General features: G+C 39.3%; 1 protein-coding gene across 1 annotated transcript; it reads right to left on the bottom strand.

Annotated features, from left to right (window-relative positions):
• Positions 1 to 1,074: 1,074 nt before the first annotated feature.
• Positions 1,075 to 4,568, bottom strand: LOC122604402 (probable serine/threonine-protein kinase nek3). The gene is made up of 5 exons (XM_043777297.1): positions 4,299 to 4,568; positions 3,634 to 3,890; positions 3,408 to 3,543; positions 2,701 to 2,916; positions 1,075 to 2,565 (listed from the first exon to the last, which is right to left on the bottom strand). Exons 1-5 carry the CDS (start codon positions 4,566 to 4,568, stop codon positions 1,075 to 1,077), a joined length of 2,370 nt encoding a protein of 789 aa, XP_043633232.1.
• Positions 4,569 to 23,064: the final 18,496 nt, after the last annotated feature.

Below are 23,064 nucleotides of genomic sequence, written 5' to 3'. Positions count from 1 at the left end.
TTTTGTCATGTCTTTTGACAATAAGACATCTATTTTGGGTGTGACAAGTAGTGTTGACTGCTTCAGCCCAAAATCTACTGGGAAGAGAGGACTCACTGAGCATAGTGCGTGCTGCCTCTATAAGAGTTCTATTTCTCCTTTCAGCAACACCATTTTGCTCAGGAGTTCTAGTGGAAGAGAAGTTTTGTGAGATCCCTTGATCAGCACAAAAAGTTTCAAGAGTGTGGTTTCTAAACTTAGTGCCATGATCACTTCTGAGTTCTTTGACCCTTAAGCTGTTCAGATTTTCCATTTTCTTAATGAATTTAATGATTTCATCAGCAGCATCACTCTTGGAATTAAGGAAAATTGTCCAAGTATATCGTGAATATTCATCCACAATAACTAAAGTGTATCTGCTACCCTTTAGACTTTGGACATTCACTGGACCAAAAAGGTCCATGTGAAGAAGGTGAAAGCAAGCCTTAACAGAGTTGGCTTGTTTAGTTTTGAAAGTAGCTCTATGGCATTTGCCTTTTTCACAAGCACCACAGAGCCTATCTTTTCCGAAAGAGAGAGGAGGAAGGCCACGAACAAGGTTCTTTTTGGCCAGTGAGTTTATGGTTTTGAAATTCACATGCGACATACGCTTGTGCCATAACCAATTCAGTTCAGCAGCTGACTTTGCAAAGAAACAAGTCTCACTATCAGTTTTGATAGGAGTGAAGTCAACGAGATATACATCTCGTTTTCTTGGAGCAACCAATACGACTTCTTTGTTTATATTTACAACCGTCCCTTGATGTTTATCAAGAATGACTTTGTAGTCAGCGTCACAAAGTTGACTTATGCTTATGAGATTGTGTTTTAGTCCATTCACATAGGCAACTTTGGAGAATTTGATTAACCCATTGGAGATGAGACCATAACCTTCAGTTTGTCCGGTAGAATTATCACCAAACACTACAGTAGGGCCAGCAGCCTCTACATAGTTATCCGACAAGGTCTTTGAGCCAGTCATGTGTTTTGAACATCCACTGTCCAAATACCACACACCTTTTCCCAGTGAACCCTGCAAGGATAAGACAGACGATTTTAGTTTGGTCCATTTTCAGACTCACTAACAGGAATGTCAGTAGAGGTAATGATGGGTGCATCAGTGGTAGAGGAAGACTCAGCGGAGAAGGTTTCCTCAAGGGAGAAGTGGTTTCCTAAGTCAGGAAGCCCATGAATTCTGTCATTTTCATCAGTGGTCATCATGTTATTCTCATTTTCTTGAAGCACCACTGAGTTGCTGATAACGTTGGGAGCACTGAACTCAACCAGCATTGCAGGTCGTCCCCACAAATTGGAGATGACATTCTGAGAATGAGGAATCTCAATGCGTTGAGAAGCAATGTAGTTGGCAAGATTAGATTGATGAGTTCCCATAGACCCAGTGTCAATGAAGAGAGATTCATTTGGAGGACTCTCACTAATCATGGTAGATGAGGCATGGTTGATTAGAGAGTCATAGGCTAAAGTGTGAGCATTTGATTGCACAACAACTTCAGGGGCATCTCTTGAGTTACAGCAATCTGTAGCAATGTGACCTCTCATGCCATATATATAGCATTTCCTGTTAGAGGAGTTGCTTTGCTGATTGCTGAGAAGGAATTCTTTAAGTTGAGAAGACAAATCATTTTGTTGAGCAAGTTCAACAATTTTTGGGTCAGAAGAGGTTGAAGCCTTAGTCTTTGCCTTGGGCTTAGGCTTTGATTTTTGTTTGCGAGAATTCTTTGAGAGAGGAGGGGGACCCAAGAGAGATTTGCCAGTGGGGTCATCTAGACGAGGAGTGGAAGAGGAGGCCATTTGTGACCCTCTTAACACACTCCAAGCTTGTTTTAGATCAGTTTGAGATGAGGAGGTGCTGGATTGAGGAACCTTATTGGGAGTGGTCGATCTAGAAGATTGATTGGGTGTGGAAGACCTCCCTTGCCTATGAGGGAGATATTTCACACGAGGAATAGACGACTGTGACTGCTGGGAAGACAACTGTCTTTTATTGGGAGTGGAGGATCTTACTTGCTGATGTGGCAAGTGTCCCCTTTGTGGAGTTACACTCCTTGATTGGTGCTGAGAAGCATTTCCTCGTTGAGGAGTAACACTTCTTAGTCGCTGCCGAGAAGTGTGTCCTTGCTGAGGAGTTGTACTCCTCATTTGCTGAGGAGGAATGTTTCCTCGCTGAGGAGTGGTTGGTCTGTTGACCGACTGAGACACCTTACTTCTTAGAGGAGTTGGGTGTCTCAGAATGGATCGTGGAGGAGAATGATGAGAGGCCCGCTGATGGACAACCGGTTTGGCTTGAGATGAGCCCTCATTATGAATTCTAATATCTCCAAACCTTACACGTCTCTCCATGAGACGTTCATGCTGAGATACATCAGCACTTGAGATTTTAGAAGGAAAAGAATTTGATGAGATAGACTGAGGTTGCTGCTTTGTATGATCAGCTCGCTGAGGCGTGCTATAGTCATAAGGAGCAGCAACGTTACTTCTTTTGAAAGTCTCAGACTTATTCAAAGTAAGGGGTTGAGGAGCGATGGACTTGTAGCCATCACTTGAAATATCTCCATGAAATGTTTCATTTGGAGAATATTGAATTTTGCCTTCGTGTGGCATCATGCCAACTATAGGCAAATGGGAAAATATGTTATTAGAGGATGAGGATGAGCTAACTACTTTAGCTTCAGAAGAATTTGAAGGGTCGCTAGAAAGAGATGTGGAGGAACCAGCGTCCATTTCAGTATGGTAATCATTTCCTTTAACGAAATACCACTTTTTCATTTCCTCATGAGAAGTAATACCAGAAGGAGGAATTGAGATTTCCGGTCTCACATCATCTTTAAACATGTCAGCGATGCAGGCAGTAGATTCAAAATCTCCACCTATCACTGCCTGAACTTGTGCAGGGACTTGTTCATTTAGACATTGATGATGAAATTTGGAAGCATTTGACCAAGAGGTCACAATCTTCTTGAGGTTGAGAACTTCAAGCTTGAGTTTTTCCTTTTCAAGCTGAAGTTTTTGAGTCAGCAACTCATGTGACTAAAGCTCAACATGAACATTCTTCAGTCTGTTGAGTTTATCAGATTTTTCACTCAATTCAGAACTTACTGAAAGGAGTTTTGAGTGAGCTTCAGCACGCAGAGTTTCAACGAACTGAAGATCACATGATAAGGACTCAAGAATTTTGTTTTTGTCCTCATCAGCAGTTGAAAGAAGAGTATGTACCTTTTTGACAGTGACGTTGACCCACTGACTTGTTGAGACTTGGTCTTTTGTCAGCGCATCACTATCAGCTAGAGCCATGAGACACATGGCGTCAACATACTCCTCATCATCAGAGTCATCTGAATCAGCCCAGTCATGTTCTTCAGCGACCAGACCTTTGCCTGGTGTTTTGGTTTCTTCAGTTTCAGCCATTTTGGCTTTGAGCTGACATCAGCAGTTTTAGATGAGTTAGATTTTGGAGCAGCAGGAGTTGGGATAGAAACCTTGCACTCCTTTTGGTAGTGGCCTTTTCTACCACATTTCCAGCATTCCTCCTGTGATTTATCCACAGGAGGCTTATATGGAGCAACCGACTTACGGTTGTTCCATTTCCTGGAGTACTTCTTTCCAGCGATTAAGGCAAATTCTACAAAATCACTGAACATTTCCTGTTTCTCTTCAGCATCAAGCTCTTCAACGAGAGCTTGAAAGGATGCTGGAAGAGAAGAGGTGCTGGCACCATCATTGGGATAGATGGGCTCAGAAGAGATGAGAGCAAGAGGGTCAGATAAGGGGTTTGCAGAAGAGCTGGTAGCAGAAGAGGAGCCAGCATGTCTCCTTGATTCAGCAGAGGCTCTAATATTTTGAGCCAAGGGTTTCTCTTCAAATTGAAGAGTGCCAAACAACTCCTCAAGATCCAGTTCTTGAATCTTTTTCGTGGTACGGAGGATTTGTCTAAGATTCTGCCATTTGAGAGGAAGAGAATCAATGAACTTATGGCATACCTCAAAATTGTCATGGGTAATGCCAACGTTTGTCATGTCATTGAGCAACCCTTTAAATCGGGTATATGTGCCCTCGAGACTTTCATCAGGAAGAGAAAAGAAATTTTCATAAGCACGTTTGAGGTCAATTTTCTTGGTTTTAATCAAGTCAGCTGACCCTTCATAAGTGCTTACTAGTCTTTCCCAGACTTCTTTTGAAGTGGGGAATTTAATGACTAGTTTCATCACCTCAGTGGGAAGGGTGGTGATGATCATGTTTTTCAATCTAGAGTCAAGATTGACGAGCTTTCGCTCTTCTTCAGTCCATTGGACTTCAGGCTTGACTAGATCTGTTACAATTTCAGGAGCATCAGGTGTTGCACCTGGTGTCCTTTGAACATATGTAGGAATGTAAGGACCTTCATTTAGAATGGTCATAAGATATGGTTCTACACCCACTATGTGTAGTAACATTCGTTCCTTCCATGAACCAAAGTCCTTTGGCTCAAATTTTGGAGGAATAGAAACGTAACCTAAGTCACGTGTGTTAACAAGAGTGGGTACAGACGACATTTTTTAGAACAGAAAAGGAAAAAACAAATTTAGATTTAAATGTAAAGAAAAGAAAGAAAATAATGTAAACACAAGAGGCTAACAGATCTTGTTCCAATAATTTAGGAATGGAGGCTCTGATACCACATGATGGTCCTCGAATGCACTGCTTGTGTTTTAATTAACTAACTTGTAATGTAAATATGAAATAACAAGAATAGAGATGAGAAGTAAAAAACTTTGTTTAGTTATATGTATATCAAAGTAAACGATGAAAACATGGATGGTTGTTTTACAACAACAATAAACAATAAACAGAAAATATATGTTAAGTTTTTGAACACACAAAAACTTAAGAAATTTTCTTAGAGATAATAAAGTAAAACCGTGGAACACACCCACCTCACTTGTGTCTGGGTCAAGTGATTCCTTTTATAGGCAGATAAGGAATCACATGACTGCTCTAGTAGATGTTGACACATGAAGGTTGTCAACTATCTATTGGTGGATCATTCAGATCTGCAGAAGCCTCTTTCCTTCATCTTGTTTGTTTCCAAAAACGGTATGAAAGAGAAACTTCACTGCAACGAAGTAGTACAAGGTCACATGTCTTTATCTTGATCTTTCAACACGTGTCCTTGGGACCATTCTTCTAATCTTCAAATTCCCGCTCATATTTGACTAACAAATACTAGACGGTGAGTCATTGAACATATCCTTTTAGACTTTGAAGATCGAATATGCTTGCAGATAAGTGAACTCGCTGAATGAGCCCCTCGCTGAGTTCCTCAGCGAATCCCTGATCCAACAGCATTTTATTTTCAAAAAGGGAGTACAAAAAACTTCTTGAAGAAAATTCTAAACTACTTTTTGAGTATGATGCTATGAAACAAGAATTTCAAAACTATAAAGAACAAATGTTGGTTAAAGAATGTGAGATGAATGCGTCTCCTGATTTTAAGTTATTGGAAAAGTGCCATAATTTAGAAAAGACCATTCTTGATCTTGAAAAAGCCAATCAAGATCTTGAAGTTCAAAAGACCAATGAATGGCTTCGGGCAAATGCAAGACAAATGGATGTTGATATTCTGAATAAGAAGCTTCAAGAAGCTACACCAAAATCAATTGAACTCGAAAGAAAAGTTTCTGATTTAAATCATAATTGTTTTTTAAAAGGCATTGAGATTGAAAACCTTGAAAGACAAATTGAGGAACATACAAAGAATATACTTTTCTATCAAGAAAAGTTGTACAAAGTTGAACAAAATCCTCTTTTGGATTTCACTGCCTATTTCAATAAATCAAAGATTGATAGATCGGAACTTCTTCTTGGGTTGGGTTTTGAGAATATCACTCCATTGCAAAAAGCAAAACAAGAAATTATACCTTTGTATGATGAGAAATTTTTGAGACTTGGTATGGTACAACAATTCATTCGTCCTTTGGATGACGAATTTGAGACTGATGAAGTTGAGAAGATTCAAAAGAATAAATTTTTGGTTAATTATGATGCTATCAATACTTCTTATGAAACAAAAAATTCAACAATTTTTGAATTAGAAGAGATTGCGTCTAATTTTCAAAACCAAGAATTTGTCATTTCTCCACCAAAACCAACTAAATTGTATATTCCATCCACATTTTTGGAAAAACAAATAGAAGGTTTACAACAAACAGTGAATCTCAACAAAAACTAATTCATAATCTACAGTCTCAAAGTCCGAATTCGAAGAATGAATCAGTTGTTGTTGATATCAAGAAAGTTTGTGTGAATGTTTCTACCCAAACTGATTTCAGTCTCTTAGTAGACCATTTCACTCAGTCTACTTGTGATTCATCTACAAGTTCATCCACCCAGACCGTGACTGACTGTTTTGCATGTACTTGTCAAACTACTGCTACTTCTATAGCTGCAAATTATGTGCAATCTGATTTATCTGATGAAGATCTTGCGCATAACTTAGTTTTGATATGGTACTTTTATAGATTTTTCACATGCGAAAATCTTGATGAGCTAGTTGTTCACCCTAAGCTTAGTGCTAGTATAGGTGTTGATACTTCTTCTCAATTTTCTTGTGAAACCAAGGATGTTTCAGTCCAAGTCGACCTTATTCATGAGACTACCTGTGGTATGATGTTGGACAACAAGATTCCTGATATTTCTACATTTTCGAATGAATTCACCAAAGATATTTTTGATAAATTCATGGAGGGAGAATATGTTTTTGACTCAGAAACTGAGAAAAAGATTGAATCTATCAAAATCATAAATTTTCAAAAAGAAATAAAAGGAGAATCTCAAAAACTAAAATCGGTGTCCAAAGCTCCAACATCATATTACTTCCAAGAACGAGTTAAACCCAAACTCGTCAAGGCTGAACAAAAGAGTTCTACCTCTTCTGTCAAGACTGAACAAAAGAGTCCTAACCCTCCAAAACCTGACAAACATGTTAAAAAGAAACAAGTTGAGACCTCACCAAAACCAAGGTATCACAAAGTGAAACTTCCAAATGACAATCCAAATGCTTCTTTGTCTAACTCTCAATCTAGTTCAATTTCTAAAGTGCCTAAGTCTAGCTCCGTTTTGCTAACTAGGGATACTTCAAATGGTGTAACTAGATATAGGGATAGATATGGATGGTTTTCAATTACCAAACCTAAGAAGCAAGAAGTTTCCTCAACCCCAAAAGAGACAAAAAAGATGAATAAGTTTAAAACCCCTCGTTCTAATCTTTTTAGTGTCAATTCAACAGGTGGAAAGACCAAATGGGTTCCTAAGTCATTAGAACCTAAGATCAGTTTTAAGCAATTGTCTGTTGAGAAAAAAAAGAAGAGGAGGAGGAGAAAGAGTGTTGGTAACAGAAAGAAAAGTGTTTCTGTTGATTTAAACAATTCATCTTTAGTGAACAATGTTAATAAATCCAAGGCTATGCCTTCTGAGGCTGTAAACAATGATAATGGTCGTGCTTGTTTGAATGCTGTTAAACATGTTACTTTTAATTCAAATGTGAATGTGCGTACTTTTTATACAAATGTTCTTGTTGATGGTGTGCTTGTTAATGCTCATATTGATTCTAAAGTATGTTTGTATGCATATCCTAAGTTATACCCCCTGCCTGTGTTAACTAACCACAAAGGACCCGTATTTAAGTGGGTACCTAAAGTCGGTTAAAATTTTTGATTGCAGGAAATAACCATCTATGTATGGATACTCGACTCCGGGTGTTCAAAACACATGACTGGCAATAAATCATTGCTTAAGAACTTTGTTGAAAGGTTCATGGGAACTGTTCGTTTCGGAAACAACAATTTCGCACCAATTCTAGGTTTTGGAGATATTGAAAGAAACGGAATTGTCATTAAGAAAGTCCATTATGTTGAAGGTCTGAGTCATAACTTGTTCAGTGTTGGACAGTTCTGTGACAACAACCTTCAAGTTCTTTTTCGACAATCTCTGTGCAAAGTCCAAACTCTAGATGGAAGTGATATCCTATGCGGAGATCGTGATGATAATCTTTTCACAGTTAATCTTGATGATAACCAACCAACTGATAATATCTGTCTTGTTTCAAAATCTACTTCGAAAAATTCTTGGTTGTGGCATAGAAGGCTTTCTCACTTGAATGCTTTAGTCAACAAGCAACTTGTTGAAGGCTTGCCTGACTACAAGTATGAGAGTGAGCATGTCTGTCCTTCTTGTGCAGTTGGGAAGATCAAAAGAACTTCTCATAAACCAAAGAAAATTCCACACACTTTGGAACCTCTTCATTTGCTTCACATGGATCTTTGTGGGCCTATGAAAGTACAAAGCAGAAACGGGAAGAGATATATTCTGGTTATCGTTGATGATTATTCAAGATACACTTGGGTCAAGTTTCTTGCTTCAAAAGATGAAACAACTCAAATTTTGATCGATTTCATCACTTCCACTCAAGTGAATCTTCAACTTCCAGTCCGTTATATCCGTTCGGATAACGGTACTGAGTTCAAAAATGCCATCTTTGATAAATTTTGCAAATCAAAAGGCATTACTCACCAATTCTCTGCTGCTCGTACCCCGCAACAAAATGGTGTCGTTGAAAGGAGAAACCGTACGCTGGTGGAAGCAGCAAGGACTATGCTTGCTTATTCCAAGTTACCATCAAATATGTGGGCTGAAGCTGTTGACACTGCCTGTCACACACAAAATCGGTCCATCATCAATCAGCGTCATGAGAAGACTCCTTATGAGGTTATTAACAAACGCAAACCCAACATCAATTACTTCCATATTTTTGGGTGTGTCTGTTATACCTTGAATGATCGGGAAAATGTTGGAAAGTTTGAAAGGAAAGGTGACGAAGGCTACTTTGTTGGTTACTCAAAGACATCGATTGCATATCGCATCTTTAATCGTCGAACAAACACGATTCAAGAAACCTTGAATGTTTGGTTTGACGAGATGTCTGGCATGATATTTGAACAAGAAAGTTTGCTACCAACAATTAGTGATCCAAGTACTTCAAGTGCTTCCTCAAAGACGTCTACCTTAGCTTCAAAGTTCAAGAAATATCCAACTCCAACAAGTGAAGAGCTAGATATTCTTTTGGAAGAATTCTACAATTCAAAACCGATTCAAGAAAAGGAACCTCAAGTCATCAATGAACCAATTCCGAACAATGATCCAATTCAAACAAATGAACCAGTTCCTGACAACAATCGTGAATCATCTTAAAATTCTTCAGAGCAAGAAGAATCATCTTCAAGTGATATTTATTCTCAAAAGAATGTTCAAGAACAACCTTCTCAAATCACCCAAAAAACAAATCCATCAAATACTCCAAATGTGTATGTACCACTGGATTTTGATCATCCAAATTTTGAGGAAAGAGTTCTTCCGAGCTATGATTCCATTTCTCAACAGAACTCTGGATTTAATGATGATAATGTTGACATTCATCAAGAAGATCCTCTTCCTCATGACAACAAGTGGTCGTGGATGCGCAAAGATCATCCTACAGAACAGATCATCGGAGATCCACAAGCTGGTGTTTCTACCCGTACTACAGTCAATGAGTGTCTTGTTGCACTTTCACTGAGTAACATCGAACCCAAAACAGTCTCTGAAGCTCTTTGTGATCCGATGAATTAGCTCAGTTTGAGAGACTGAAGGTATGGAGATTGGTTCTAAATCCAAGGAAAGAAGAACCAATTCGCACCAAGTGGATTTTCAAGAACAAAAAGGATGAAAATGGAGTTGTAGTAAGGAACAAAGCTAGATTGGTTGCAAAGGGTTACTGCCAACAACCTGGTGTGGATTTCAACAAAACTTTCGCTCCTGTTGCAAGAATGGAGGCCATTCATATATTCTTAGCTTATGCCGCATTCAGAAACTTCACAGTGTTTCAAATGGATGTGAAGACAGCGTTCTTGAATGGAGAACTCAAAGAAGAAGTTTACGTGGAGCAACCTGAAGGTTTTGTTGATCCTAAGAAGCCAAACTATGTCTACATGTTAGACAAGGCTCTCTATGGTTTGAAGCAGGCACCCCGAGCATGGTAAGATTCCTTAACTACTTTGTTACTCAAAGGAGGCTTTACCAAAGGCACTATTGACCCTACCCTGTTTATTCGTAAGCAAGGTAAGCATGTTTTACTTGTCCCAATTTATGTTGATGACATTATTTTTGGGTCAACCAGTCAAACTTTTTGCCGAAACTTTTCATCTCTAATGGTCAATCATTTTGAAATGAGCATGATTGGGGAAATGAATTACTTTTTGGGTTTACAAATCAAACAATTACCAACTGGTATTTTTATATCACAAGGTAAGTACATAAAGGATATGTTGAAAAAGTTTGATATGACTACATGTTCTTCAATTTCAACCCCAATGGCTGGTCGTACAAACATTAATGCTGATAAAAATGGGAAACCATTTGACCAAAAGAGGTATAGAAGCATGATTGGTTCATTGTTGTATCTTACAGCATCTCGCCCAGATATAATGTTTGCAACATGTATGTGTGCTAGGTATCAAGCCGCTCCGACTGATTTACATTACCAAGCTGTGAAACGAATTTTTCGTTATCTGAAGGGTACACCCAATCTTGGTCTCTGGTATCCAAGGGATACTGGATTCAATTTAACTGCCTATTCAGATGCAGATCATGCAGGTTGTAAGCTTGATCGCAAGAGCACATCTGGTACTTTACAATTCTTAGGGGATAAGATTGTAAGTTGGTCATCCAAGAAGCAAAATTGTGTATCACTATCAACAGCAGAGGCTGAATATGTGGCTGCTGCTAGTTGCTGTGCTCAAGTGTTATGGATGAAGACACAGCTTACCGATTATGGTCTGAAATATGATCGTGTCCCTATCTATTGTGATTCACAAAGTGCCATTGCAATTGCTGTCAACTCAGTCAACAACTCACGCTCAAAGCACATTGATGTGAGATATCATTTTCTCAAAGATCATGTTGAGAAAGGTGACATCGAACTCTACTTCGTGGGAACTGACTACGAACTCGCTGATTTGTTCACAAAACCACTGGACGAAAAGAGGTTTAATTTCTTAATCTCTAAACTTGGTATGCTAAATCTTGATCCTTGATTCACTTTACCATGGAAGGAATTCTTGATTCATTTTTCAAAAATTATAAAAAGTTGAAAAACAAAAATCAAATACAAAAGTATAAAATTTTCAAAAGAAAGAAAAAGTTTTTTTGTGGCTTATGCACACTCAGTGTATAACCCGTGCTTATTTGTGTTATTTATTTCATAATGGCTTGCATATACTCTGCATGCAACCCGGTTTTAAAAAAGAAAAAATTATTTATGTTTCAATGTTGGAATTAATTCATGTTGTTATACATACAATTTGATATAAGATAACGCGGAATTGAACGCCTTTGTGTACTTCCAGGTGGTCTTATATGAATGTATATGTGTAATATATTGGATTTTCATCATGATAACCTGAGTATCACAAGATGTTGATTGCAATTTTGTTGCACCTGTTTCAAAAACTCTCAATTGTTGATATGAGAAGCAAAGGATTGAACGCCTTTGTGTACTCCTGAGTTGTCTCATCTTGAACAATTGATTGAGTTCATTTTTCATAGAACCTGTTTTGATTTCACACAAATCATTTTTGCTCCACCTTTTCGATGAAAATCTTTTTGATCTATCTTTGCATAGATTAAGGGGGAGTTTATGATTTCAAATCTCTTTCAAACTTCAAATGTGTTTTTTAAACATTTTTTTTCACATTTGATGATTTTTTTTCAAAATATTTTCTTCAAAGGAAGTTCGGTGTTTAGTTTGCACATGAGCAACTAGGTTTTTCTCAAAATTCTACTCCATGAATTTCATCAATGCCGATGAGTTCTAACCCCGGAGTATTCAATTCTTTCATTAGATAGTGAGGGAATCTTTGAGTGATGATGAATTCGTGCAACTAAGTTGGAGGGAGTACAGTCGAAAAGTGAGAGGTTATGGTGATAATGTTGTGAGAAGAAGGTTAAAAGAATTGATACCCTTCTCTAAAATTCTCAAATCGCCGGGTAAAACACATTTCTATCGGATGTCATTTGTTGATATCTCGGTATTGAAGAAGCCTTCATGGACCCAGTGAAGCGATGCACATCTTTACCTAACCACTCAAGTGTTTCTTAACAAATGCTTGTTTTATTTCTCACAGAGATTTTCTCATTTCTATTGACTCTTCATTTGGAAGACGTTGATTTGAAAAAGGGTGACACTCTGCTCCAGTCCCCGACTTCATTTGATCACTTTGTGTCTAGAGCTCTCGTGATTGATCATTAATTTGATCGTTATTCATTCTTTAGGACACATTTGCGTCATATTATTCTGTGATATACATGCTATTAGTCCCAACTATCACTAGATGGGTGCTGAAGACACCTCTATGTCGATGGTGAGTGAACTTTGCAACACGATCAATTAATCTGGATGTGACCAGTTTAGTTTGATCGTGTACCAGGTTAACTGGAATTAAGTATTAAAGTGACAGAATGTTAATACATGCAATAATATAGATGACGAGCATATAAACTGGTGAGACAATATGTAATTTTCAAGTGTATTTTATTTATTACTGTTTAAATAAAATACAAGGTTGTTGCGGAACCAAGATAATACAAGAATGTAAATATCCTAACAACCCATGAATTACAATTGATCTAAACTTGGAAATTCTCCTAAACAATCGAAACACTTAGAGTTGTGAAATGTTTCTTTTTGCGATTGAGAGAATATTGCACAAGTTCACCAATATTGCAGAATATTTGTATTTGCAAAGTTATTGAAACAGCTTGTGCAAGGACCTCTATTTATAGTCGAAGATTGAGCATGGGGATCTCAACTTCGATGTACAAATATGGTTGACAGCACACAAAAGTATTGTTTAAATAATCCTTTGTGTGTGTTAAATAAAGTAAGACAAAAGGTTACTTTATTCAACCACTCTACATCTTTGTATCTTTATCCAAAGACAATATCATTGTCCGGTTAAAAGGATGTAGAGTAAAAAGGTCCTCCTCGTAATCAGTGTAAAGCTTTGTAAGAGCATTTACACTGGAGGATTCTCCAGTTGATTGATCTGGTAGATTGTCAACTGGGCTTCGCTGCCATTGCCAATCTCTATTTTCCATTTGTTGTCTTTGACTTCAACTGGAAGGTCTTCAGATTCTAGTCGTCTGATCTCAACTGGAGGAAGTCATCAGTTGCTAAACCTGTACAATGCAACTGGACTTCTAATATTTCGGACAATTCCTCATGCTCTCCAGATGTCACTGGAGAGCTCCAGTTTAGTTAAAACTGGACCTAACAAATTCCCCCTAATTGTCCTGAAATATTGTCAAGTATTTTCAAACTTGTTTCTATACAAGTTTAAGTTTGAAATACTTGAATTTGATAAGACCTATTAAGTTTCCAAGACATTTTTATAGATCATCAAATGTCTTGGATTTTGTTTTAAGTGTTTGTAGATCTTATCAGATATCTTACTTGTAGGTTACAATCTGGCAACTTGTATATACATACAATTTCAAATAAATTACAAGAGAGTACACAAAATTACAAGCAGATAATAGTTAGAAGGAAAACTTAAACAGATGGCCCTTCGCCAGTTTTCCTTCTCTTTGAGACTGATGAAATCGGCTGAGTATCCTCAGGATCAAGGCCTAATCTTTCTTCAATGTTTTCCTTGAACTTGATGAGATTTTGCAATACATACTCCCAGCCTCTTTCAACTTTATTCTTCCTCTGCCTCCCCTCCAACAGCCTCAACATCTCAACATGCTCGGAATGACCATACTGATTGACATCCGGGTTCTCAGTAGTCCTTTTAGGTCCACCAAAGTATTGTACCTCAACAACAAAATGCTTGGCACCAGGCTTAATTGAAACCTTAACATCAGTAATCCTGCCTCTATTGTGCCTTCGACGCTGTACATCTGACAAATATGTGCGAGCTTCAGATTCATTTGTCAGTTTGATTTTGCTCGTGCTCAGCTTTTGTGTAGCAGCTCGAATATCATCTGTTGTGGGTTCACATGGTTCTACCCAAGTCCTCAGATTTGCATCTCTTGGTAAGGCCTTTTGTTTTCTTCCTTTGGACTTGGGTGGATTCAACACTTTGGTGACCGCCTTCTTGACCTGCTCAGTTCTCTTGAGAATCCCTTCAGATCTGATCTCTCTGGCCTTTTCCACCGATACATTCAAACACTTTGCATCCAGTTCAGCCTCATCATCCTGGTAGTGTTTGTCCAGTTCTACTTCAAGCATCTCCTTCAGTGCATTGACTATTCTTGTATCTTCTTTGATCTTCTTGTATTCAACAAGTGTCAAGCCAAGGAGTTGAGCATCAGTGATATCAACAAGAGGGGTTGGAAGATTTTTTCTTGATTCAAACTGGTTTGCCTTCATTTGTTTCTTCCTTTCCTTGACCAGGTATCCCACTCTTGCTAATTTCTGGCTCTCGCTTTCAGTAACTGGAGGCAACAAATCGACATTGCCAGTTTCCAACATTGGTGCATCGGTGGCTGGTTCCAAAGATTCATCAGCAATGGCCTTTCCCTTGTCAACACTCCCTACCACCACATCATCAAACACCTCAAACCCTTGCTCACCAGCCTCAGTACTGGTAGCCATCACAATCTCCTTCCCTTTACTTGAAGTCTTCACAAGAGTGTGAGGGGCATGTACCGACCTTTCCCCTTGGCAGCATCTAGTCCCTGCCTGATGGCTTCAAAATCAGCATGACTAGAGGGCAGGCGATCTAGAGGCTGCCATGATTGCATTGTCTTACACTCTTTGAAGACTCCACAAAGCATGCGAACTGTCCTCCAAAGATGATTTATCTCTTGAGATTGAGTCATTACATTTCCACTTGTCTGCTCTTGACTCTTTAAAATTTGTTTGAGAATGGAGAGATCATCTGAAGAGAGCCCAGTTGCAGGGACTTCCTGAGCACTGTCAGGCTCAACCGCCCTTCCTTTGCCAACTTCAGTGGTCAGATCAGATATGGCAGTTGAATGTTCAGACACTTTGCTAGCCAGCGTATCCAGACTGCACCTCAACCGATCAATCTCAGATGTTATTGGAGTGAGATCGACCTGGGGCACTGCAATCTTGGTGATCTCAGATATCACCTTTTCTATCAAGTTACTCTCACTGGCAGCCAAAGTTTCTTCGATCTTGAGACCCACTGAAGAGGCCAACCGACTCCCAAGCTCTGTCACATCTAGGCCAGGTTTGCTACACAGCTCTTGCACCTGCCTTTCCAGATTCTTAATATCAACCTCTGAAGATCTGACAGTATTGTTCAGCAGGTTGGATATTGAGGATGTGACTCCAGATTGAGTCAGTGCGAATGCCTCCCTTAAAGATATTGCCAATTGATTGGAGGATTCCACTAACTCGTTCAGCTTGCCAAACACCAAGTCCTCATTAGCAGAGAACTTGTTAATCCCCAGGTCAACCACTTTAATATTTTGCAGATGATCCTTGTGGTACCTGGAGAGGGACTTGGTGTTCTTCTCCAGTGTCTTTTGAATCTCTTCCACCCTCGCAAGAAGGTTCGAGAGATCGGTTTGAAAAGACACGAACTGGCTGTCCAATGACGGAGGAGAAGGTGTCACTGGACCAGCTGAGAAAGCTACAGGTGCAACTGGACGAGGTATGACAATATCTGGTTCTCCAGTTGCAGTAGCATCAGTAGAGAGAAGAGGAGGGGTTGTAGAAATGAAAGGAAGAGATTCAATGTGGCGTTCATGCTGAGAATGCTCAGGTGTGAACGACGGCGACGGTGGGGTTAGGATGTGTCTATTTCTAGGCACACCCATAGAAGAAGGTGATTGGCGAGAGGTGAATATTGGAGGTATTTCTAAGCTTTGTACATGAGTTGGGGAAACTGAAACATGTGGTTCTTGGGGTTGACCAAGGAGAGAAGGGAGCTGATCAAGTATAGTCGCATCAGCCATCTCCTGGTCAGATTCTGTCTCAGATGAGTCCGAAGACTCAAGCTGAAACACACCCTCATTTATGCCAAGATCCATAAATGTTGGGGGTGGCTGAACAAGTTGTTCAGACTCCTGATGACCAGTTTGAGTTGCCTCAATGGTATCATCAGTTTGAGGATCCGTTGCCGAAGCATCTTCTCCCTGGACAGAGGTGACTGGTGCCTCAACCACAACTGCTCTATCCTCAGTTGCAATATCATCGGCAGCGGCTTCAGAGACCACTATCACAGATTGTGACTGGTCAGGTGCAGCAAGTCCAGATCTTGATCTCCTGCTTTTAGAGGATCTTCTTGCTTTAGGAACTGCCTGGACTCCTGCTTCTGCCACAGTTACAACTTCAGTAGACGAACCGGTGGGTCCCTCATTATTTTGAGGCCCGCCCAGTTGCCTTTCTGATTCACCAGATTGTGGTGCATCAGTTTTAGAGAATGCAAAAATCATTCTCGGGGACATCTGGACTTCATCAGAAGTGGACACCAGGTTGTCCAGATTCCTCAACAGTTCTGGCACAGAGAACGAGGATTGCGTGTTGTTGTACTCGTCTCTGCCCAGAATCTGAATAAAACAAAGGGACAGAAACCTTGAAAAGGGAACACAAGGACCCCTGTTACCCTTAACTTGAATACCAGGCTTCTGAACAAAATGCCTGCAAAATCCACCCTCAGCCCATTCCAAAGGCAGTACGCCATTTCTGCCTGGAAGGAGTTTATCTGGTCCAATCCACCAGAACTCCCTCCCAAACTTTCCACCAAGTGGACCATAAAGAACTTCCAGGATGGTGAAAGCCCCTTCATTGTAATGGACCCCTTGGTCTTCAACACATCCCCCTCCACCATCTCCTTATTTCCCATATCAAGGAAGACCTGGCGGAAATTGATATTGGAGGAAATCACCACTGGAGTTTCATTATGTCTCCAGTAGTTGAGGTTAAGGGCTTCCCTCAACGTTCCAGTGGTGATGGTACACGGGACTGACCCATCCTTTAGAGAAAAGGAGATGGATGAGCAGTCCTCAGAAAGAGAGGCAGTGTACCAGAACTCACACAAGTAATCATGGAATAGCTTGTGTGGATTCAAAGAGAAGGCATCGCTGAGGGGAGAAATCCGAAGAAAGGATTGGATTCTCCCGATAAGAGAGTCAGCGGCCTGGAGCCCTTGAAGAGATGCCATTGGATTATTTGGATTTAGTTTAATAAGCTTAGAGCTTATGGGAGCACCAGTGGCACGATTAACATTTTGTGATGGAATGTACTCAGCAGTGAGTAGATTCACATCACGAGAACGAGATGAAGAAGAAGAAGATTTAGGAGCCATTTGTGAATTTAGATTTAGGGTTTTGGACTTAAAGAAGAAAGAGAGAAAAGGATCTCGAATTGTGAATGATTGAAAGAGTAAATGAAGGAATTTTGAGAGAAGTAAATGAGACGGATATATTGGTGGGGGGTATATATAGGCAGTAAAAATATTGCCAAAATATATACGAAAAGATATTTTAGTCTCCAAAAGTTTGAAATAATTTGTAAAAAGTTATTTTCCAAAATTTTGAGAATTCAAAAATATTTAATACTTCCCATCAAGCATTTAATGCTACGACGGCTGGTATTCACATTTACCCACTAACTTCACCAATACCCATAAAAAGTGCAGTACATTTCAGCAAAAGTCTTGACACGTAAGACATGTCAGGTGACGTTCGTGAGTGCGAGGTTAGTACTCGAGTAACATCACGTGTCACAAGTATCCACCAAGTAAAACACAACGTTATGAAATCTGGCTGACCACCATTTTGAGACAAGACCAAACTAGCAACCAAAAGAAAATTTAGATGCCAGTTTCAACTGATAACCTTCAGTTGCATTTTTCAATAATTTATTTGAAAAATATTTTGAGTCTTTTTCCCCCTAAAAATGTGATCCATTTGATCAATGACTAGTCTTTGAGTACATCAAGGCGTTCAATCTCCAACCAATCAAGGATCACCTGGACCATCCTCAACTGAAGGGCCTCTTCAGTTTAATGAGGATTTAACATACCCAGTTCACTGATGAGATGTTTAAAAGTCTTTTCATCAAGAGGTTTTGTAAAAACATCAGCTAACTGTTTATCAGTGGGGATGAAATGTATTTCAATATCTCCTTTCATAACATGATCACGAATGAAGTGATACCTGATATCAATATGCTTTGTCTTTGAGTGCATCACTGGGTTGTGAGATATAGCAATAGCACTGGTGTTGTCACAAAAGATTGGGGTTCTTGTAAATTTCATGCCATAATCAAGTAACTGGTTTTTGATCCAGAGAATCTGGGCACAGCAACTGGCCGCAGAAATGTATTCTGCCTCAGCAGTAGACATTGAGACTGAAGTCTGCTTCTTACTTGTCCAACTCACCAGTTTTCCCCCTAGGAAATGACATCCACCAGTTGTGGATTTTCTATCAATCTTACAACCTGCATGATCTGAATCTGAATAACCCATTAGATCTAACCCTGAGCCTTTGGGATACCAAAGACCAAGGCTAGGGCACCCTTTCAGGTACCTGAAAATGCGTTTAACAGCATGCAAGTGTGATTCTTTTGGATTTGCCTGAAATCTGGCACATAAACATGTTGCAAACATTATATCTGGTCGACTGGCAGTTAGATACATCAGTGAACCAACCATTCCACGATATTCTTTTTGGTCCACTGGTTTTCCATTTGGGTCAGAGTCCAAATTTAATGGAGCTGAAATAGGTGTGGTTTTTGATGGGATTGAATCAAATTTGTATTTTCTCAACAAATCTCTGACATATTTTTCTTGGTTAATAAAAATACCATCCATGGTTTGTTTAATTTGTAAACCTAAGAAAAATGTTAATTCACCCATTAAACTCATCTCATATTCTTGAGACATAATTTTTGAAAACCTTTTACACATTCCATCATCAGTTGACCCAAATATAATATCATCAACATAAATTTGTACCAGCAAGATATCACCTTTTTCTTTCAAGATGAACAAGGTATTATCTATTGCACCTCTTTGAAAACCATTTTTGAGAAGATGTTTAGTTAGAGTATCATACCAGGCTCTTGGGGCTTGTCGAAGACCATATAAAGCTTTGTTCAGTCTATATACCCAATGTGGATGCTTTTCATTTATGAAGCCTGGAGTCTGCGTAACATACACTTCTTCTTCCAATGTGCCATTCAGAAACGCACTTTTTACATCCATCTGGAAAACCTTGAATTGTAAGTGAGCAGCATAAGCCAAGAAAATTCTGATGGCTTCAAGTCTTGCAACTGGAGCAAAAGTTTCATCGAAATCAACACCTTCTGCCTGACAATAACCCTTGGCAACTAATCTAGCTTTGTTTCTGACAACGTTGCCATCTTCATCCATCTTGTTCCGGTAGACCCACCTCGTTCCAATGGGTTCTCTCTTTAACCCTGGAGGACAAGGAACAAGCTCCCAAACATTGTTCCTTTCGAACTGGTTGAGTTCTTCTTGCATAGCTTCAACCCAGCTTGGATCTGCCATAGCCTCGTCAATCTTCTTCGGTTCAATTAGTGATAAGAAGGTGACGTTCAAGCATTGATCACTTGTGGCTCTTCTAGTCTGAACCCCACTATCTGGATTGCCAATAATCTGCTCAATGGGATGAGCAGCAGTCCATTTAGTGTATTGACTAGGTTGGTGTAATACAACATCAGTGCAAGACACCTGACGATCTCCAACTGTTGCAGCAACAGGAGGAGAATCAGTCCAAACTACTTCAACTTCATCATTATTGTCAACTGAAGAGTTAACATGATTATCTTCAAACAAAGGTATCTCTTGAAGAACTGGAGAAGCTTGTAGTGGTTCTGATGTTGTTGTGGCACGCACATCAGATCCAATTACCAGTTTTTCAGGTAGGTTAAAACTGATAGAAGGATAGAATGAGGTGTCACAGAAGTTCTTCTTTACCTTAACTGGTTCCAAGACTTGGTGTTTGGAAACATTTTCTGGTGTACTAACTGATTGATGAACCTGATCAGATACACCAAAATCAACTGGGACAACTGAAGATAAATCAAGGGTTGGTCTTTTGTTGATTGCTTCATTTGATTCATCGAACGTGACATGAATTGTCTCATGTACCTTTTGGAGTCTATAATTATAAACTCTATAGGCTTTTCTAATATTTGAATACCCCACAAAGACACCTTCGTCAGCTTTTGCATCGAATTTTCCCAACTGACTGGAATCGTTTAAAATGTAAACTGGACAGCCAAATACATGGAAATATCCAACATTTGGCTTACGATTCCTGAGGACTTCATAGGCAGTCTTCCTATGTCTCTTGACATAAACTGACCGTTTTGGGTGTGACACGCAGTTGCTACAGCTTCAGCCCAAAAACAGGTGGGAAGACCAGATTCAGATAACATACTTCTGGCAGCTTCAATCAATGTGCGATTCTTCCTTTCAACCACACCATTTTGTTCTGGAGAACGAGCTGACGAGAAGTTTTGAGAAACGCCAGTGTCAGTGCAAAATGTCTCCAATTCTTTATTCATGAATTCTGTACCGTTATCACTTCGCAACTGACAAACTTTCTTGGTAAACTTGAGCTCAATTCGCTTGATGAGAGAGATAATTTCACCAGATGCATCACTCTTTGATCTGATAAATATCACCCAACAAAATCTGGTGTATTCATCGACCACAACCAAAGTGTACCTTTTACCAGCTTTAGTTTGAACATTCACTGGACCAAAAAGGTCCATATGAAGCATGTGAAGAGGTTCAGTGATGCTGAAATTCTGTTTGGTCTTGAAACTGGCTCTTTTCTTTTTGCCCATTTCACACCCTGGACATGGCTTCTCCCTTTTAAAGGAAAACAAAGGTATCCCATCAACTAGTTGCTTTCTTGACAACTTGTTAATGTTTTTGAAGTTAAGATGGGATAACCGTTTATGCCACAGCCAGTTGGTGTCCTCATCAACCTTGACATAGAAACAATGCTCTTTTGGAGTAGGCTCCATGTTCATGATGTACACATTCCCTTTTCTTGGTGCAATCATTACTACCTTCCAATCCTTGTTAAAAACAGTGCCTTGAGCAATGTCGAACAGTACCCTATATCCATCATCACAAAGTTGACTGACACTTATCAAGTTATATTTCAAACCATTTACAAATGCAACCTTAGTGAATTGAATCTGCCCATTGTCAACAACACCATATCCTTCAGTTTTCCCACTTCCATCATTACCAAATGTCACTGCAGGTCCATCACATGCAGTGAACTCTTCCAGCAGGGGCTTACATCCGGTCATAGTCCGGCCAGCTGCGCTGTCCAGATACCAAATATTTTTGTTTCGATCGCCCTGCACACCCAAGTTAGTGATCAGTTATTTTTGTGAACCCATCTTTTCTTGATGGGTCCACTGGACTTCTTCCGAGAAGTCCCATGTGCTTGACTAGGTGTTGAACTGGATGAGGAAACTGGAGGGTTCTCTCCAGTTTCTGGAATAAAAACAATTGGTTTCAGTGGAACATTGACCTCCTTTTTCTTTTCGATGTATGCTCCTTTCTGAGCAGATTGTTTTATCTTTTGTTTTTGAGGAGGAGTTTTGACAATTTGTTTTTCAACAGAAGAGGATGCACCTCCTTCCAAATTCTTAATTCTGGCAGTACAACTTTGTACCTGCCTTGACAAATTTTGGATTTGATTTTCCATTCTTACCAAAATGTTTTTTTCTTCAGGCTGCTGGCCTTTGGACTTTGGCTCAGCGGGGGTTTTAGTCTTTAGAGTTGAGGACTCACTTGACTTATGAGGTAAGGGATTGTCACCATATTCCTTTTTAACTGTAGCTTTAGCCTTCTTGGCTCCAGTTTTAACCTCAACAGGGTTGGTCTTAGTGGATTCAGATTTGATTGTGCCAGAGGAATCATAAGGTGTTTCAATTTTAACAGATTCTGGCAATTGGTGAATTGTGGGTAAAACAGCTGCCATCTGAAGATCACCAGATTTCCAGGCAGTTTTTTGAGCATCAATGGTTTTAGAAAAAGCGTCATAATTTTTACCAGATGCTTGAACCCAAGAATTAATAACCATATGTTCTTTTTCAAGATCAAATTTCAGTTTTTGGTTATCTCTTTCCAATGCCTCGTTTTTCAAATCTGACTCTTTAAGAGCCAACTGGACACTTTGCAAATCATTTACTTGACTTTTCATGTTGTTTAATTCAACCAAAACTGTTTCTAAATATCTTTCACAGTCAGTTCTCATGGTTTCAACAAATAACAAGTCATCATTCAATGATTCAGCAATATCCAATTTCAGTTCTGAATCAATTTCGATATCATAATCCCTTACCTTCTTTAAAATGATATCAACCCATCTTCCAGATACAACATCATCCTTCACCACTGGTTGTTGACTCTCCAATGCCATGAAACACATATCTCTAATCTCTTCTTCATCATCAGATGAGTCATCAGAGAGTTCCCATTTCCCTTCAGTTTGAGCCATCATGCACTTGTTCTTTTCTTTCTCATTATTTTGTTCAAGAGACATGAGAGCAATCTGGGCCTTAAGTTTCTTGTATTTGGCCTTATAATCATCAGTTTTAACAAAGTTTGGGACAATAGGACCAGTTTGGTAGTTCATCTGACTAGATCTGCATTCCTTCATGAAATGGCCTTTCTTACCACATTTATAGCAGGTAAGATTAGCCTTATCCATTGAGATTGAATTGGAAGCATTATTGGACCCATTAAATCGATTAGATTTATGCTTAAACCTATTAAAGGTTTTAGCAATCATGGCAACCAGATCATCATCGTCAGTTTCCTCACAACCATCACTGAGATTAGTGGTTAGACCAGAGTTCAAAAAGTTGTTTAACATTTCCTTCATAGAATGTGACTGGACATTCTCAGTAGATATTAAAGCAGCACAAGGTTGCCCAGAAAAGTTGGCAGCCTTGGAACTCTGAGCATGGTTTAAAGCATCTTG

This window comes from Erigeron canadensis, chromosome 6 (genome assembly GCF_010389155.1).
Source record: "Erigeron canadensis isolate Cc75 chromosome 6, C_canadensis_v1, whole genome shotgun sequence".
Lineage (NCBI taxonomy): Eukaryota > Viridiplantae > Streptophyta > Magnoliopsida > Asterales > Asteraceae > Erigeron > Erigeron canadensis.
The sequence above is the reverse complement of the archived record's forward strand: the minus strand, read 5'-3'. Positions and strand labels throughout refer to the sequence as shown.

Excerpts from the sequence above, each read along its gene's own strand:
- LOC122604402 (XM_043777297.1), bottom strand. The coding sequence starts at position 4,568 with ATGTCGTCTGTACCCACTCTTGTTAACACACGTGACTTAGGTTACGTT. Across the intron at positions 3,544-3,633 it reads GCCTTAATCGCTGGAAAGAA|AAAAGGCCACTACCAAAAGG; the intron begins GTACTCCAGGAA and ends GAAATGTGGTAG. Across the intron at positions 2,917-3,407 it reads AACCAAAACACCAGGCAAAG|GCAGTGATAGGTGGAGATTT; the intron begins GTCTGGTCGCTG and ends GCACAAGTTCAG.